A 20,119-nucleotide genomic window follows, 5' to 3' on the forward strand; every position below is an offset into this window, starting at 1 on the left:
CAGCAATAATGTACTTCAGTGAATAAAAGGACGTAATCTTCTTCTCTTGTTTTAGATTCTCCACAATACTAGCAGTAGAAATGCTCATGATTAAGTCAGAATCGTCTTCTGGTTTAGTCTACTATGGTAATCAACTTCCAAAATGAAACTGGAAGATTTAAAAATTGTTGGTATAATAAATTTTCTTGTAACATTCTTCAACATATCTAGGAGCAATGATCTCAATACATGGATGCAAGGTAAGCTGGTCTAAAGGACTATGTTTAGACTTTAAAACTTTTTTCCAGTTTCCTTAAAGTCTAAACTATGTTTAGACTTTTTTAAGGAAACAAGCAAAATGCTTTAATCACTAGAGGAGAGAAACATGAAGAGATTTTTTGCAAGAGTGAGGATAACATTTCTAGAATTATCAGCTTGCTTGGCCATTAAGGATTGCTTTCACCATAAGTTTGTGATTCAGAAGTTCTTTTTCTTGAGTTCATAAATTTTCCTTTTTTTCAAAACTTTTGAATCAGACTTGGCAAGTCAATCCTGATTTCCTCGACTGTACTGTCACTGGAGATAAGTGTTGGGTGTTTCAGAACAACCCAGAGATGAAGTGTCGGAGCATTCAGTGGACTTCAAAATCATCACCAAGACCCAAAAAGTTTCACTTACTGATGTCTAGAGCTTCAAAGACTATTGAAGTGCATTTTCCAGGGTGAAGCTGCAATTCTGGGCACCTGGTTCTTGCTGCATAATTTGTATTTTCTTATCTACTTTTTTTTGGCCAGTGCAGCAAAAGTCTGTGACTTCCTTGAACGATATGGCTGTACTAATACTAACAATGCCACACCTATTCTGCACTTATTGTGAAGATGAAACATGGCACTGTACAGCTCAACCATCCACCCCAATCTCCTATTCTAGTGCCAGCAGACTTCTTCCTTTTTCCCAGGATGAGAACTGCCCGCAAAGGAAAGAGATTTCAGGATGTTGAGGACATAAATAAAAATGTAACCATTGAACTAAACATCATCTCTTTGGATGCCTTCACTGCTTTTTTCAGAATGGTGTAATAAGTGCATTCAAACAGGTGGTGATTACTTTGAATAAAAATAAAACTGTTTTGAGCTCTTCACTTTTTCTTTTTATTACAACAGATCAGAAACTTTATTGCCACACCTTGTATATTTCCTGTTTCTCTGATAATGGTGTCATCAACTATAACTACTATGCAACCAAGCCATACCTGCTGAACTACATCTTTTATCAGTTACAAATTCTTCCCTTACAGATGTTTTGTGGTAGCAGTTTGAAGTTTGAAGTACAACATGCATGAGCCAAAGCCTCTTGCTTATATCATCACCTATATTTTTGTTTGCAGAGTGGAATTATAATGGAGAAAGATAACACACTTTCGCAGCAATCTTCATTTCTTTTGATGAACAGCATTCCTCAATTTAGAATGAAGCAGTTAACATGTAACACTGTCTTTCCTTTCAATGTTTGTCCATAATTCTTTGTTGTCAGACATGTACTGATATCACATTTCACATGAACATATATGCAGCTTTCTCGAACTGCTGCTGCACTTACTGTTACTCCTTTCAATGAAATGACACTTTCTATCGTGAACATCTCTTTCTTGCTGTGCCCATTTCTACCTGTTTCTGGATCATCCCTCATATTTCTCAACAGGGAAATAACTGTTTGTTTGTAGAAATGCAATGCTAACACAACTTGTTGCAACTGTCAAGCTACTGCATATGAGAGATCAATACCATTATGTATAAATGTTTCTACATTCTATTATATAGAAAATGTCTAATGTTGGTGTATAAGCTAGAACAGCAACAGCTATTGCTAAGCATAAAACTTCTAAGCTCTTTATATTAAGATTTAAAGTTTATTGTGAAGAAAGCAAGAAATACTTTTTTCTTTAATTAATTTGATAGGTTTGTGTTGTTTAGGGGTTTTATGGTGCATCAGCATCTAAGGCTATCTCTTATAGTTAAATGAATGGCAAAATCTGATAGGAGAATGAATGGTTGACTTAAATGCACATACAAGTGAGGACTGAAATATAGCCAGTCATGCAGTTCTTTCTCCATATTAGGCAACCTTTAATGTCTTAAAATACATTCAAAGGAATGGCTTACTTTATCATTTATAAACTAATAACAGTTATCGGTTATCACATATAATATATATTTTAGAAAAATCAAGCTGCTGTTTTCTAATAAGTTGAAAACATTTGTTTATTATTCAAGAGGTTGTCTAAAACAGTCAAGACTTTATATCAAGTTACATTATTAAAAAAAACAACTATTTAGCTTAATATTTCAGAAGCTGACAGAGTTTTAACACTGAAAGGTAATTTTAGTTCAGCTTAAATAAGAATTTATATTAAATCTATACTGTGTTTTAGTGCTTACATTAATGATACAGCTGAAAAGTAAAAACATCGACTAGAGTAACACCAAAAAAAAATTAAGCTGGAGAAAAATAAGTACAGCAGTTGCCACATGTTACACCTCTCTCTCTCTCTCTCTCTCTCTCTCTCTCTCTCTCTTTTTCTCTCTCTCTCTCTCTCTCTCTCTCTCTCTCTCAATAACAATTTCTCAATGTATTCACAAAGGGCTAACCTTATTTTCCTGTCCTGGTGGCCTTTGTACAACAGTACCATTTACTTGAATCACAGACTCTAGAGATATTGATTCTAAAATGCTGTCATAGGCGGTGCCCTGAAAAAGGATATATATATATATATATATAGCAAAGAAGAAGTTTGATATTATTATATATTAGCAGTTTTAATATAGCATATTATACATTATCTGGTCACTTTATTAGGACCATGAGCTAATAGCATTAGACCTGCTGTTCCAAAATCACTGCTCCAACACAATATAGCATGGTAGAGAGTTGACAATGATGTTATTTTACCATAAATGTAACAAAACTGCCTTCAATTTATGGACTGACACAAACAGATGATTATGCTAAAGAAAATCTTTCAAGTTCATCCCTCAGATTCTCAGTGGGATTGAAATCCAGAGATTGGAAAGATGCTTGAAGTTTTCCTCATGTTCCTCAAACCACTCTTTCACACATTTGTCATAATGAATGGTTGCACTGTCACCTTGAAAGTACTCTTATCCATAGGGTATGCTTGGTAACTGACCCACAACAATATTCCGATATGCTCTGGCATTCACACAGTGTCCGCCAGTGTGATAACGAAACAGAGGGTATGTCAACAAAATATGCTCCAAAACATTACATATAGATGGTTGTATATTATGCTGTTCTGTTCTTTGGTTTTTAGGAGCATTAGCAACTAAGGCCATATTGCTCCGGGAATATGCGGTGGTCATTCCCTGACCTTTCCGCATCCTCTGTATTTGGTGGTGACAGGTTCGAACCCTGGTCTAATCAAGAAGCGATATATTATGCCCCAAACCATTACAACAGATGCCTCATGTAGTTTCCTCCATATATGCACCCACTGGTGTTGAAAAGCATCAACAGGGACTCATCAGACCACATGACTTGCCTCAAGTCCCCATCATATCCATTATTTGTGAGCATCAATTCTGCCATATTTTCCAGATGGTGTCCAAGGCTTCCATGAATTGTCTCCTACTGAAAGGGACATTGTGGATTTCTTTGCATGATCCAGGTATTGATGCCGTGTGATGGAATAGGCAACTTTTGCATTATATGCAGAAGTTACCTATTCCATCATTTAGCGAAAATTGCACTTAATCTCCTCCAGACATCCAGCAAATCATACATTTCGTTGTTTATGCAAGTCATCACTATCTGTTATAAAACACTGCATGCCCTAAGAAATGAGAATGTTCCATATGTTGAATGTAAAAAGAAGCTTGCCAATAAAGCTGAATTAACATGAAAGTAGTTTCCAACACTGGCTTTTTTGTAAAGTGATTTTGTTGTTTAAAGTTAAAATACAGTATTTTTTTCTTAAGGCAATTAATAATTCTAATAGAGGCAATTTTGCAAAGTAAATGAACAATTCTCAAAAAGTTTTCAAGGTAGCAATTTAGATCAGTTAGAATAAAATAGTAATAATGACATTTAAAGGCATTCTATAGACTTTTATTACTGTTTATATTCATATAGAAAGTATCCAATTCTTCTTGAATGAGGAAATTATGCTTAAGGACCTTGGCAGTCTGAAGATAAGAAGAGATAAGAAACAGAGGTAAGAAGTTTTTTTGCTTATTTGTCTCGAGTGATAATCACAGATTGATAATAAAGGCAGGATAGAGGACTAACTGCATGTACTTTAAGAAAAAATCATTGTGCACTTAACCAGACATGTTTTAAATGAAGAAAATTTATTAAGGTTGAAAATGGAGTGTGCTTTACTACACTATTAACATGTTTGCTGCCATTTATATTTGCAAGGGTCCTTTATTTGTAACTTGGGATGCTTCTGTGGGGCATCCCAAGGCAATGGATTTCATCTGAGAAGAATCATCACTCCAAGTAATGACACCATCTGTTGTTGTTTGTTTGTTTGTTTGTTATTTGGTTTTTAGGAGCATTAGCAACTAAAGCCATATTGCTCCGGGATATGCGGTGGTCATTCTCTGACCTTTCCGCATCCTCCGTATTTGGTGGTGACGGGCTCGAACCCCGGTCTAATCAAGAAGCATGTGCTACGCACTGCTGCTCCTTTCCACCTGGCTACGGAGGCGCCACACCATCTGTTGTTTGTAGGGTTTTAACATCAATAGATGCATGTGAACAATATTCAGAATCCGCATCACTTGAACAGAATTCTATTTCAGTATCAGATGACATACTGAGTCATCGCTACTACCAGATACGGATATAGTTGCTCTCTCTAAAGACAGCGCCTATAGTGGCATGCTAAAATCTATGAAACGGAACTCTGACATTGCAGACACGAATGGAGCACAGCAAGACCAGATGCCCAGACCTCAACCAACGCAAGCATCCCCACACCAATGGCATTCCAGAAACAGCAAGACCACCTTGATTGGCACGGGAGTAGTTAATACTAGCTTCAGAATACAAGATCGCCAAGCGACCAGCAATACTCACACAAATATCTTCATTAGCAAGCTGGATCCGTTGACAACAGTTGAAGAAACTGAGGCACTATTGAAGGAACTAGGCATATCCGGTCCTTGAGGTTGTCACAGACATTCTCTCAGATATGCCAGACAAGCTGTACTTGCTACCTGGGAGTCTAAAACGCTGATGGAACTGATATTCGGGTGACACTCAAGTCAAGTGGACCCAATTTCGGCGAAGTCCGGACGGTCTGTGACAGCCAAATCCTCTGCTTGCACCTTCACGATGGTGGGACTGTTAGTAATCCTGGGTATAACCTCCATGCACAAGTACATGGTGGGTGACCACCCAGGTGTGAACCAACGTAAGCAGGGGTCGAGGTGTGGCGCCCACACCACATGGAGGAACGCTGCCCCTCTATGTTACCAGGCAGTACTAGGTGGAAGATGACTCTCATCAACCGGTGAAATACCACCACTTTGCTTATTGGAGGCTTGAAGTGGTGGAACCCATGTTTAGTCTCTAGAGCTAAGTTCCGGTCAACCCTTCCCTATCTCTTCCATCATGCAGTATGATTGATGACTTTTGAGGTTATGATGAACGTCGTGGCGAGATCCAATATTCCTTACATTTCGAGGGTACAGCTCTAAAACGGTTTTCGCAGGCCGGCCGCTAGTTAGTACACCGGACCGGACCTATTGGTAACTCTCTAGGAGGCTTCCGGATCAGCTAGTGTATAATCTTGCTACCTCTACTCTGCCAGATAGTGACTGGAGGGAGTCCGAGTAGTGTGTATGCGGGGAGCATTGTCGAGGCCACGTTATGTCAAGGATCTGGGTATATTCTTACCACATGTACGCCATATCCAAAAATTTCATTACTTCATACAGCATGTCCCACCCACTTTTTCTTACTATTGAATACACCATGAATTGTCAAACTAATAGAGCAAGCTTATCTGCGAAAAGATCTAAACCTCCCAAGGACTTCCTAATTCATTTCACAAATATACGTGGTCTCAATTCTAATCTCAACGATGTCCATTTCCACTTGCAGTCTGCCAAACCTCATGTACTTTTTCTGACAGAATCTCAGTTATCGGTTGATTCAACTACTGCTCATCTCAGGTGCCCAAATTATTCGCTGTATGATTCCTTTCGCCTCAAAGGTGGTACTTGTGCATATGTCCGTTCTGATATTCCCTGTCAGAGACTTGGCAATTTGGAATCTCCTCTCTTTGATCTTCTCTGGCTTAAAATCTCTCTACCTCATTGTGTCAAATTCATCTGTTGTCTCTACCGTTCTCCCAACTCGACTAATCACTTGGAGCTCTTTGACTTCCTCTCGTTGCAACTTGACTTTCTCCAGTCCAACTCTCCTAACAGTGAGGTAATTTTCCTTGGTGATTTTAATGTTCACAACCCCAGCTGGCTTCCGTTTTCTAGTCACACCGACCCAGCAGGTCGAGATGCTGAGGCTTTTGCAATTACTAATGACCTAGCACAGATTGTTCATTTACCTACAAGAATACCGGACAATCCTAATCATACAGCCAATACGCTTGATCTTTTTCTCACAAACAACCCTTCTAAGTACACGGTCGAAGTGAGAGCTCCTTTAGGCACTTCAGATCACAACTTGGTGATTGTCTCTTCTCCAATGGAACCTTTATCTCATGGCTATTCCAAACCTCGTGTTGTTTGGCATTACAAGAATGCAAAATGGGATGACCTGCGAGACTTCTTTTCCTTGGTCGGATTACTGTTTCAAAAGTTCTGATGTCAACGTTTGCTCAGATCGTGTCAGTGAAATTATTCTTGCAGGAATGGAATCCTTTATCCCACACTCCACTTTAAAATCTCGTCCTTTATCTAAACCTTGGTTTTCCAATAAATGTGCTAAGGCTGTCCAAGAGAAGAATGTTGCATATCGTAATTGGCTTGTTTCTAATTCTTCAGTTTCATTTTCTGCCTACACCAAAGCACGCAACAATTGTAAAGCAGTTATTAATCAATCCAAACTAGAGTTTGAACAGGCTAAGAGTAGAAAACTTGCTTCTTGCCCTAATGGTAGCCGAGCATTCTGGTCTCTTGCCAAAGCTATTGGCCGCAACTTTTGCCCATCTCTGCTCCCACCTCTGTCCAAACCAGATGGTTCTGTTGTCACTTCAGCCAAGGATAAAGCTGACCTGCTAGCATCCCATTTTTCTTCCAGCTCATGTATTAATGATCTTGGTAAAACACCTCCCACCATTCCCAACACACTCCATTCAATGCCTCCTGTGGTCTTCCGTCAAAAGGATATCAGAAGGATTTTGATGAATCTCTATGCTAAGAAAGCTCCAGGTCCTGAGGGTATTTCTCCACTTGTTCTCAAAACCTGTGCTCCCGAACTTACTCCTATTCTTTGCCGCCTTTTTTCACTTTCTTATTCTAAAGGTGTTTTTCCTTCTGCCTGGAAATTTGCTCATATCCAGCCAGTTCCTAAAAAGGGTGACAAATCCCTCCCATCCAATTATCGTCCCATTGCAATTACTTCTACTCTTTCTAAAGTAATGGAGAAATCAATTAACCGCCAACTCTTAAACTACCTTGAAACCTTCCGTCTGATCAACGATCACCAGTATGGATTCCGTCAGTGTCGATCCACTGGTGATATTCTGGCTTATGTTACCCATTTATGGACTAATTCAATGGAAAGGTTCGGTGAAACACAAGTAGTTGCTCTTGACATCTCAAAGGCTTTTGATCGTGTTTGGCATAAAGGTCTTCTAAACAAGCTTCCATCTTATGGTTTGCCAACTGTTTTTAGTAATTGGTTATCCAGTTTTCTCTCTGATCGCTCACTGAGGGTGATGGTTGATGGCTCTCGGTCTTCTAACTTCTCCACTAATGCCGGTGTCCCCCAAGGTTCAGTTCTTTCCCCCACTCTTTTCCTCTTGTATATCAATGACCTTCTTCCATTGACTGGAAATCCTATCCATAGTTTTGCCGATGATAGCACACTGCATTCAACTTTCCATTTTGAGAAACCTTGTCCTGCTCAATCAGCTTCAACTTCTCGAAAATCTGCTACCAATTCCTTAAATGCCGATCTTCAGGTATTTCTCCAGTGGGGCAAAGTCAACTTAGTTGATTTCAACCCTTCTAAAACTCAGTCTTGTCTTATATCTCGCAAAAAGGATTCTTCTGCTCCTATGCTTATCTTTAGTGACAGTCCAATTTCTAGGCAAAAGGATATATCTCTTTTGGGGATTACCCTGACTTCTAATCTCTCTTGGCACAAGCACATTACAAATATTGCTTCCTCTGCCTCTAAAAAACTTGGTTTTCTCTTTCGCTCTCGGCGTTACTTTTCTTCCAAACAGCTGCTCACTCTGTATAAATCGCAAATCCGCCCTGCCATGGAATATTGTTCCCACATCTGGGGTGGTGCCCCCAAAACCTCTCTCAGGCTTCTTGATTCCATTCAGAAGAGGGCAGTTAGGTTAATTAATGATTCATCTCTAACAGAGTCTCTCCACTCGCTGTCTCATAGACGCACTGTTTCTGCTGCATGCCTCTTCTACAGATACTTCCATGGGAACTGTTCTTCTGAATTAGCTTCTATAATTCCCGCTCTCTCTTTCAAAACAGTCCGAACACGTGCCGCCACCAGCCAACATCCATTTACTGTCCAACTTCAAACCCACAGAACCAACTTTTCATCTTCCTCATTTATTCATTCAACTGCCGTTTTCTGGAACAACCTTCCTTCATACGTATTTCCTGAAAATTACAATCTACAGAAGTTCAAGTCCAATGTCAGCAAATATCTTCTTTCATCTTCTCAACCTCCAACCCAAGCACGGTACTAAGTACTATAGGTTCTAATACCTCTTGTGTTTGGGGTTCACATAAAAAAAAAAAAAAAAAAAGACTTTCAAAATCAATACCAAGCATCAGTCTTATGCTTCCTTCAGGAATCAGAATGATGGGCCCAATTACCGAATACTGGCCCAGAGGTCTGTTGGTAATGCCATACTATAGGAGACTAAAGGCCAAGAACTTATCAAGCCCGAACCCCATTCCACAACGATGCATAACTACGCCAGCATAGCTACCTGTCCTCTCTAGTGGAGTCTCCCAAATTATATCCAAGAGTGGGTGCAATTTGTGGATGTCTAGCGTGGAGATGACGAGCGAACATCAGACCAGTCACATTCCAGTTAGAATATCCAGCAACAGGACATATCGAACGCGACATCGATCCCAAGACGAGATTTCAGATCATTATATGAAAAACAAATACTGTTCCGAGAGTAATCTCATCATAGTACAACCTTCTGTCGAAATAAATATTCGATGTTTCCTACAAAACATCAGGCGTGTCAAAAACAAACTAGATGGCCTACTTGATTTGCTTTCCTGCAAATCAAGTAGGCCTGCGCAGAGTACGACTTCGTCATTCTGATTGAAACCTGGCTCAGAGATGAAATGGAAATTGCTACCTTCACCTCAAATCTTGGCTATCACATGCTGGCTGCTAATAGAATTGGGAGACGAGGTGGCAGCGTAACAATTTGTCAAAGGAGTTCACTCCCCCGATTAAGACATCCACTTATCCAGAATGCCTCGAGAAGTGCATCTATAATGATGTAGCACTCACAATCTTTGCACATAGGCCCGAACATACCCATTATGCCATGCCTAATAGATCTACTGTAACCGGCCTACAGTCCTTATCACAAAAAATACTTCACGCCTGGAATGACAAAGAAGATCTTCACACCATTTTTGTGGACATGAAATCTGCTTTTGACTCAGTACAAATAATGCCCCTTCTTGCCTTACTTGAAAGATTCTATGGGATATCCAGAAATATGCTCAAGATTCTCAATAATCTGATATCTAGGAGAATGCTTCACTTCACAGGCAATGGCATTACAGTCTCTTAAAGCATCAAAGTAGGGATTCCACAATGTTGTTAGCCGACCGGGCTAGCCAGGTGGGTAAAGTGCCTGCCTGGCAACCCAAAGGTCGCGGGTTCGATTCCCGCCTCGGGCTTGGATCAAAGTACTGCAAAAACCTTGGGAGGTGCACTATGGCCACAGAAGCCGATGCGCCAACAACTACCAAACAAAAAAAAAAAAAAAAAAACAATGTTGTTCTCTCTCAATTGCTATTTGCAGAAATATTCGTTCCACTAATGGATCAAATTCTAGCTTTCCTATCGTATGCTGATGATATTGAATGCCACTTGCCATGTAAATGCCATGTTGGTGACTCACAAGAAAGACAAACCTCCTCTGAAGCTGTAAACAGCTACCTAAATACTTTCTGTAAGTATGCCAAATTTTTTGGCCTGTCAGTCCATACAGAGAAGTCAAATTATATCATCTTTACGTCAAGTCGGATGACTTCTGCTGATGCTGCATCTTCTTTACGTCTGGAATTGGCAGGAAATGTTCTGACTCCCACAGACAGTGTCAAATTCCTAGGAGTAATCCTTGATGCAAACCTCACCTACAAAAAACAAATCCAAGCTCAGTATTCCAAAGCCCTGAGAGTGTTCTGGGGAATGAAAATTGATCTGTGCAAAACGCAGAATAAGCAAATAATTAAGAAATACCTTGCAACTTACTTCCGTAGTGTGCTCTCCTATGCCGCGGAAGTTTGGTCGGCGGCACCACCCACCAGCCTCAGGAAACTGTGGGTCCTCGAATTCTGGGTGCTGAAGTGGGCCAACTTGTGATCACACCAGATCTACACGACATCTAAATCTGCACTCTGCTCCAACCTACAATACACGCCCACAGTCCCCACGTGCTAAAAATAAAGTCATTCCTTCATCTGTGCTCAGCTAAGCAGGATCACATCAACATCTGGAACACGGTTGGTTGGCGTTTGTCAGGCAGACATCTCCGTAGTACCTCCTCCTTGTGCTCAAGGCTCCAGCGGTTACAGAATTTCAAGAGAAACTTCCCAAATGTGACTCTGGACACTCTCAACTCGCTCAACGTCGACATCAACCTGTGGACTATAAATAAGGCATATCGTGATGGCATCTTGTCCTACCTTGCTGTTTGTAAAGGACATTTATGTAAGTGCCGATCTTAGATAGCCAATGTCATTTCATGTTCTGCTCAACTTGTAGTCTTTTTTGTTGTAATTACTACTTCATTTTTACATTTTGATTATTATCTTTGTTTTTATCTAATTATTATTTAGTTATTTATTATTATTTTATTTCTTTTTTTTTTTCTCTATTATAAAACAAAATCACTTGAATAAACAACGAATTGTAAGATTCCTCTTGCTTTCTGTGTAAGGAATCACTATTGTATAAAATTTATGTTAATAAAGAATCTTATTGTTGTTGTTATTTGGTTTTTAGGAGCATTAGCAACTAAGGCCATATTGCTCCGGGATATGCGGTGGTCACTCCCTGACCTTTCCGCATCCTCCGTATTTGGTGGTGACGGGCTCGAACCCCGGTCTAATCAAGAAGCGTGTGCTACGCACTGCTGCTCCTTCCCACCTGGCTACGGAGGCGCCAAAGAATCTTATTATTATTATTATTATAAACAGTTGATTCAATGTCATCAGCTTCAACATTCCTGTACCTTTTCAGTTCTGATGTCTCAGATTGTGGATCCACCATAACTCTTTAAGGTAAAATTTTATAGGAAAACACTTTTTAAACAAAATTTCATCAGTAAGCACATACACACTAAAGATGACGTTTCGCTTTTCACAAACGAAAGAATTAAAATTCAGCAAGCATAATCTTCAGAAAATTTTACCCTTTCTTCTTGTGGAAAACACTAAACTAGATAAAATAATTTAAACACAAGCAAAGAAATAATACTAAACTAGACAAAAGAACTTCAACATAAGCAAAGAACACACGAAATTGTGAACAAGCTTTTATAGCACTCTTTAGACAGTAAGATTAGTGCTAAGCAAAATCCCAGCTGCAATGCCCATGGTTTAATCGGTGTGCCAATGTCACTCAGTTGTTCGTTTCGTGTGCTTTTCCTTTTGCAGCACTCATTTACTGACTGCAATTCAATGGACAAATATGTTCATTGAGGCACAAAACTGCAGTTTGTTTAGATGCAAATTTGCATTCAGACAGCGAATGTGTTAATGAATTTCATAAAGTAAGCTTTGATACAAAAACAAAATTTGGAGAAGTTGCATATGCTGGCTAATAAAATAAAAAATAAAATATTTATAGCGCAGAAAAAAAGAAAAGAAAAGTTATTTCATTCTAACTAATATGTAAAATCAAGCTTCTTGAAAGTTTCCAAAGACTGACAACCCACTTGATGACATCTGCAAAGGGGTGCCCATATGAAGAAAGACCATATATACTATGGAGCTTTGATAATTAGGCAACCTTTAGAAGGGACTTAAATGAGGTCTGTAAATTAATGAAATGAATGAAAGAAAAAATTTTCACTGTTATAAATGATTTCAGAACCACACTTATAAACTTGGTTGCAAGAAGTTTTCTTTTAGCCAACAAGATATAAATTACTGAAATAAGTTACCTCCTTGGGTAATTAAAACTCATAGCCTGGGGATGTTGTTGTTATTTGGTTTTTAGGAGCATTAGCAACTAAGGCCATATTGCTCCGGGGATATTTAGTGGTCATTCCCTGACCTTTCCGCATCCTCCGTATTTGGTGGCTCTCGGGCTCGAACCCCGGTCTAATCAAGAAGCATGTGCTATGCACTGCTGCTCCTGCCCACCTGGCTACGGAGGCGCCCATAGTCTGGGGAAATTTGAAGGTCAGCTACACAGTTATTTATGTGAGGAAGGAAATGCAAGTAGTTTTTTTTATTTATTCATTTTATTTGTTTTTTACTTTTTGGCTGGTGCAGTAAAAGACTGGAGCTTCCTTGCACCATCCAGCTAATACTAATATTAATTACATAAAACAACCTTCAATTAATATTGTACATTATGTTATTACTTGTATAAATAAATGGTCTTATTACAGTAACAAAACATTTCAAAACAACTGATTTTTTGATATTCTATCATACAGGTTTGCAACTGTATCACTACAACCTATTAATAGGTTATGCAGTGGTACAGTTCCTACAACTTATAACAACTTGTCTGTAAATAGTTTTAAAAACTTATCGGAAATATCAATACCAGTGCAATAATAAAATATTACTTGAAATATGCATGTATTGATTAATCAAATAATGCAATATGAATAACTTATCAGGGAGGGGACTCATTTATCTACTTTTTCAGGAATCAGAAATTGTGTAATGCCATAGCCATCCCTCAAAGTGAAAAATTTTTTCATCCGATGGAATTGCAACCAGCCACACATTGTCACCTGCTGACCAACATGTTCTTTTCGTAGTTCTCCACATGTGTGAGTTCTCCAAGTGAAGCTATTTATATCTGGAAAATTTAAAATATACAAATTTATACTGATATACATATTCATAACTGATCAGTTAAAACAAAAAACATCATCAAAATTTTATTCAATCTTCATAATATATGAAGTAAAACAAACAGCATAATAGTTATATAGAGTGGTAAGCAAAGTCCTTAGCCAGATTAACCTGTAATGCTTGGAGCAGGAGTATAAGACAGATAAGTATGATAAAGGGCCTGTGAGCCATCCAATAAGGTAGACTATAACAACTATTTCGACTATATCTAGGAAGTTAGCAGTCTTTTCTGTTATTCTGACAAGACAATGCAAAAATGAAAACAACAAAGTTTGAGAGGATCGCCAGTTTAAAAGAAATTTAAAATCACTGCCCCAACAGGATCATTTACAGCATGAAGAAATTTTTGAATGCAATAGATTAGACATACTGGCACCTTGCTATGGCCACAAGATCATTGGACTTGAAACCACTGGTCTTTTTCCTTCATGGGTTATGTGAAATCTGGGATATATATTACACCCATGCTGTGTATGCAAGACCACTAACATCATAAGACTGTACACTATGGCAGATAGCAACGATTTTGCATTTTAGCAGCCTTTCAGTTATTTGGCTATTTGTAAACAGTTGCTGTACAGCTTTTCTCATTTCTGCAATAAATGCTTTTTCTACACTTAGGAACAGAAATACAGTGTATATATTGTTCTGCTACCATAAACCCCATCAACAGCAATAGCATTTAGGCATACAAGGGAAAATGCCCTTCACATTTGCCAGGTATTTGGATGAGGTGTGACCTGGTTTTTGCTTTGTTTGTGTGTGTGTGTGTGTGTACAAGCACACTTTTGTAACCAATCCTATTAGAAGTAATGATTTCAGTTTTCTACTACATTATGGATGCTCTTCAGCTTTGTAATTGACTTTTTTGTAGGCATTTAGGCACTGACTGAATTGTTAAAGTTTATTTACTGGTTAAAGACGCATTTCAGGATCATCTAGACAAGATGCAGCAATAATTCAGACACAGCATGGGTTTGTTAAGGGAACGTCTTGTCTGACAATGATAGGATATTATGATGTGGTTACAAAGGAACTGGATGCAAAAAATAATTTTGATATCATATATTTGGATATCAGGAAAGCTTTTGACACTGTTGCGCATGAAAGACTATTGTACAATTAGAGCAGAATGGTATTAAGGGTAAGTTGCTACAATGGATAAAAGTATGGTTAAGTGAGAGAAGACAGAGGGTGGTAATCAATGGAAGCTACTCTTCGTGGACTAATGTTATTAGTGGAGTCCCACAGGGTTCGGTGTTGGGTCCACTGTTGTTTTGTATATTTATCAATGATATTGATGAAGGTATATCAGGCTTAATGTCGAAGTTTGCAGATGATACAAAGGTTGGCAGGGTTGTTAATGACAGTAATGGCAGTGTGCTACTGCAACAGGATCTAGATAATTTGGGCTGATGGGTTAAGAAGTGGCAACTGAAGTTTAACCTTGACAAATGCAAAGTACTGCATATGGGTAGAAGTAACCCCAGAGAAACGTACCAACTGTGTGGTACTACACTTAATGTGGTAGAAAATGAAAAAGACCTGGGAGTAATTGTGCAGTCAGATATGAAGTCTTCTGAGCAATGCTGACAGGCTGCCAGGGCAGGTCATGGGGTTTTGTCAATGATATATAGGAATTTTGCTAGCAGGGAAAAGGAGGTGATTATCCCTCTGTATAAGGCAATGGTCAGGCCACACCTTGAGTACTGCGTACAGGTCTGGAGGCCTCATTTTAGGAAGAATGTAGATTTACTTGAGTGTGTACAGAGAAGGGCAACAAGATTGGTGAGGGGAATGAAGGGATCCTCTTATCAAGAAAGGCTTAAGTTCTGCAAATTGCAGTGGCTGGAGACTAGGCACCTGCGCGGTGATCTGATTGAGGTGTATAAGGCCTTGAATGGGTTGAGCACGCTGAATTCTGATGGGATCCTTCCACTTGTTCAGATTATGAACCTAAGGGGGCATAAATTCAAATTAAGAAAAGACAGATGTAGAATAGATGTGCGCAAATTTGCCTTTAGCCAGCGGGTGGTAAATTGCTGGAACAAACTTCCATCTGTCGTTGTGGAAGTTGATAGGTTGAATAAATTTAAGGAGGAACTGGACAGGCATTTGGAGGGAATGGTGTGATTTTTTTTTTTTTTTTTTTTGGCTGATGCTGCATAAGCTGATACACTTGCTTTCTTGCATCACATGCCACTACTACTACTACATGCATCATAAGCAAAGGTTAAAATGCATTATACTTTATTTACATAATTTATGAATCATGCAATTTATTTTTTTGGTTGGCCACTCGCACACTAGCAAGACTTTTGTGGATTCATTGAATGATTGTTTTCATTTTTTTCTACAGCAGCATGTTTGGGACACAACCAGAAGAAGTATCAGCAGTCATTATTCATTCATTAAGAATCTGCAGATAAATGAATTACTAGGTGGCAGTGATCACAGTGTACCCATGTGGAATTTACTTAAAGATGTAACTACCATCAGAGGTAAACGGAAGGGTTTTTGCTTTCACAAAGGTGACTACAGTGGTCTCAGACAGTTTTTAGATGGAAAGCATTCAAGGATTTAATCTTGGAAACTGCCATTCATTAATTAATTCTATTCCCATGGATTAGAGATGTGCAAATGTATTCCCAATAACCAATTAATTCATACCAATTACCATTGAAGATTTATGCCTAAATGGATGTTAGATGAACTAATGAGGCTCGTGGCAGGGACAAAAAATGTGTGGGATGCATATAAATTTATGGTGGATATAAACTAGACTATAATCATGTGACAAAGAAAGTTAGGCAGGCAAAGGCAGATTACAAGAAATCTTTGGCAAAGGATGAAAAGAAAAACAGCAAAGACTTCTTTACTTATGTAAACTGTAGGAGGGGATGAATCAGATTAGTCCACTTGATATTGATGGCCCTGATCTGGTAGCTGACAAACTGAATGAGTATAGTGCATCTACATTCACACGAGGAATTCTGTAGGGAAGTGGAGGCTAGAAGCTTATCAAACTCTAATATAGAACTAAATGATTCTATAATAACTAAGAGCAAGTGGAGGAGAAATTGTTGAAGTTAAACATAAGAAAGGCAACAGGGGTTAATGGGATCTATCCAGTTCTATTAAAGGAGACAGCAAAGGAAGTAAGCAAACCCTTAGCCATGATTATGAAAGCATTCATGGATTCAGAGGAAGTCCCCATGGATTAGAGATGTGCAAATGTATTCCCAATTCACAACGGGGGAGAGGGGGGTTAAGGGTGACATGATTAATTACACACCAATTAGCTTAACTTCTGTTCCAGGAAAAATAATGAAGCTACTGATTAAAGAAGCATTACAAGATTACCTATACGAAACTGCAGCTATAATTCAGACACAGCATGGGCTTATTAAAGGGAAGTCCTGTCTGACCAATTTGATTGGATACTATGATGTGGTTACAAAGGAACTGGATGCAAAAAATAATTTTGATATCATATACTTGGATTTCTGGAAAGCTTTTGATACTGTTCCAGATGGAAGAGTACTGTACAAATTGGAGTAGCGTGGCATTAAGGGCTAGTTGCTGCTATGGAAAAAGGTATGGTTTAGTGAGATTTGGTTTATTTTTCAATGGCGCATTGGCAATTTAGTGAGAGAAAACAAAATGATAATCAATGGATACTGCTCTTCATGGATTAATATTATTATTATGGTCCCTCAGGGTTCGGTGTTGGGTCCATTGTTGTTTTCTTTATTTATCAATGATAATGATGAAGGTATATCGGGCTGATGTCCAAGTTTGCAGATGATACGAAGGTTGGCAGGGTTGTTACTGACAGTAATAGCAGTATGCTATTGCAACAGGATCTAGCAAAGTTGGGCAGATGGGCAACCAAAGGTCAACATTGACAAATGCAAAGTACTGCATATGGGTAGCAGCAACACCTGAGTGATGCACCAGTTGTGCAGTACTACACTCAGGATAGTGGAGATCAGCGGTTTGAGAAAGCTCAATGCTGATGGGATTCTTCCTCTTGCTCAGATTACACACCTGATGGGGTGGGAATAAATTCAAATTGAGGAAAGACAGCTGTAGAATGGATGTGCGGATATTTGCCTTTAACCAGTGGTTGTTGATTGATGGAAAAAACTTCCATCTGTTGTTGCCAAAGTGGATAGCTTAAATAAATTCACGGAAGTGGTCAGGTTTTAGAATGAATGGATGGGTGAAATAGAAATTTGGGGGTGGGATGCTTTTTTGTATCATATGCCTCTACTAATGCTAATGATAACTTGCTTATATAAAAATGTTTGCTTTACAGTTTCGTATAATACAAAAGTCTACGACGCTTACTTTGACATACACGTCTAGAAAGAACCATCAACACACTACTAAACGTTTCACATTTCACAAACATTAAACACTTATGACACAGAAGCGCTGCCATTGCAACAATGCGCCCTCTGGTGTTCAGAACAGAACGGTGGTGTAGAAAAAAAATTACATATTGGCAAAATTTAATTTGCAGTTCTATATATATATTTTTTTTTTATTAATCACAAAAAACAGCAAAAAGCCTTACATTTGTGAAAGACAGTTTGAAATATAATAATAACATATAAATATAAAAGTAATAAAAATGAACTTCAGTAAAGTTAAAATACAGAGAATTAATACAAAACATTAATGGATGGGCTAAAACAACAGTTTGTGATATTCATTTTTAACACTAGTTTTATTAATAAAAATATCAACAGATACATATGACAAACGCGTTTAATAACAAAGACTATCTACAAACACTTGTCTTTGAAAATAGGCAGGGGCGGGGCAAGTGGGGAGGCGAGGTATGCAACGGTTATGAGCAGCATTTCAAGAGGGCGCCGAAATTTTTTAAGTATTGTTTTCTGATTGGGCAACGCTTATCAGTATTCAACATTTGTCTGCGTGGTAGCACAGTGGTATCGTCACCGTCCTCACCACATCGGATGGAAAAGGCCAGGGTTCGAATTCCATCGATGACGCGAGGAACTTTAATGTGCTTTTTTCACTCCGTGGCTGAGTTAGTCGGTCTCAGGCGTAGATAGCAAGGTTCCCCCCCCCCAGAAACTGGGGTTTTTCGTCCAGCAAAACAGACAAATCGACTATAGAACACACGCAATTCACAGACATAAGACACAGCACGGCAGATGAATTTAATTATTCGGGTGGCCTAAATGTAATAGTTTGGTTTTTTTTTTTTTAGTATTCAACATTTAGGGCAGCAAATTTTTATTTAGCTTATTATGGTTATGAGTATGGTTTGCTGCGTAGTCTCCAATTTTTTTCCGGTTCACTTCAGTGGTAGCCTTGCGATACCATATTCCAGCAGCATATGTAATCGCTGACAGGAAAATAGCTTTATAATAGAGGCTGAGAGTTTTTCTCCTCAAACCCTTACGTGTGATTCGCGCAAAAAAAGCGCGGAATACCCTCTAATTTTCTTCCGTAAGTGCACTATATGTGGTGTAAAGCTCAGGTTCTTGTCTAGTACGACTCCATGGTGCTTTAATTCGGTTGTAAGCTTAATTGTGCTACCTTATATCTTGATTTGAGGGGGTCGTCTGGTATCTAGGGCTCCTTTTAATAATATAGATCTTGTCTTCGAGGATGAGATCTTCAAGTTATTGCTCTCAGCCCAGTCCTCTAGAGTTTCTATTGCTCTAAAAAACTAAAACTATTATTATTATTTTTAGGCCACCCGAATAAATAATTAAATTCATCTGCCGTACCGTATTATATTTTTTAATTGCGTGTGTTCTCTGGTCGATTTGTCTGTTTTGCTGGACGAAAAACCCCAGTTTCTGGGGAGAAAAACCTTGCTATCTACGCCTGAGACCGACTAATTGTTCTGTTGGCGGTGTTCTCTAGTTGCGCCCTAGAACCCCAGGCAGAATCAGAACCACATCATCCGCATATGGCTGGGAGGGGGCAAACCGCGGCGTTCCAGGTTCAGAGGATGCCCACAGGACCCAGGATTGAACCCTGTGGGCATCCTCTGAATACTTCTCTTGTTACTAAAGAACATGGTGTTCTGACTGTCACGAACCTATTCGACAAGTAGGATTTGATGACGGTAGGTTGGCCTTCCGGAGTCGGGCCAGGACACTTGGCCACCATAGAGTATCAAACGACCCAGCAAAGTCTATTGTTATGACCAGAAACTTTCTGATTTGAGGTAGTTGCAGCATCAGTAATATTTTCCAGGACATCCAGGATTGAGCATCCCTTTCTAAATCCATATTGTTGGGGTGACTGCAGGCCGGCTGCAGTGTAGTGGATTCCTATTTTGTTTCTTAATAGCTGACCAAAGAGCTTGCTCAGGACTGATAAGAGTGCTATGAGTCTGTATGACCCTGGAAGGTCCAGTTGTTTGTTGAGACTTTTGGGGTTGAGGCACAAGTTTGCAGTTTTCAAGGCCTGGGGGAACAGGCCTTCTTTGAAGCAGTGGTTGTATAGGTTAAGGAGCATCTATGGGATGGTTTCGACGGTTTTCTTGACAATCTCTGGCTCCAAAAGATCGGATCCAGGAGATTTCTTGTTTCTAATCGTCATGGCAG

The 20,119-nt window shown here is 39.0% G+C and overlaps 1 protein-coding gene across 1 annotated transcript in view; it reads right to left on the reverse strand.

Moving 5' to 3' along the window:
- Nucleotides 1–17,967, reverse strand: part of AspRS-m (aspartyl-tRNA synthetase, mitochondrial) — a 166,706-nt gene extending 148,739 nt beyond the window's left edge. Inside the window, exons 1-3 of the mRNA XM_090369824.1 lie at nucleotides 17,874–17,967; nucleotides 13,301–13,464; nucleotides 2,628–2,726 (exon numbers count right to left, since the gene is read on the reverse strand). Of these exons, the coding sequence (XP_090225950.1) occupies nucleotides 2,628–2,726; nucleotides 13,301–13,464; nucleotides 17,874–17,967 (357 nt within the window). The remainder of the gene's footprint in view (nucleotides 1–2,627; nucleotides 2,727–13,300; nucleotides 13,465–17,873) is intronic.
- Between the last annotated feature and the right edge of the window lie 2,152 nt (nucleotides 17,968–20,119).

The sequence above is a fragment of the Mastigoproctus giganteus genome, chromosome 3 (assembly GCF_048544385.1).
Source record: "Mastigoproctus giganteus isolate SK-2022 chromosome 3, ASM4854438v1, whole genome shotgun sequence".
In the NCBI taxonomy this organism is placed as follows: domain Eukaryota; kingdom Metazoa; phylum Arthropoda; class Arachnida; order Uropygi; family Thelyphonidae; genus Mastigoproctus; species Mastigoproctus giganteus.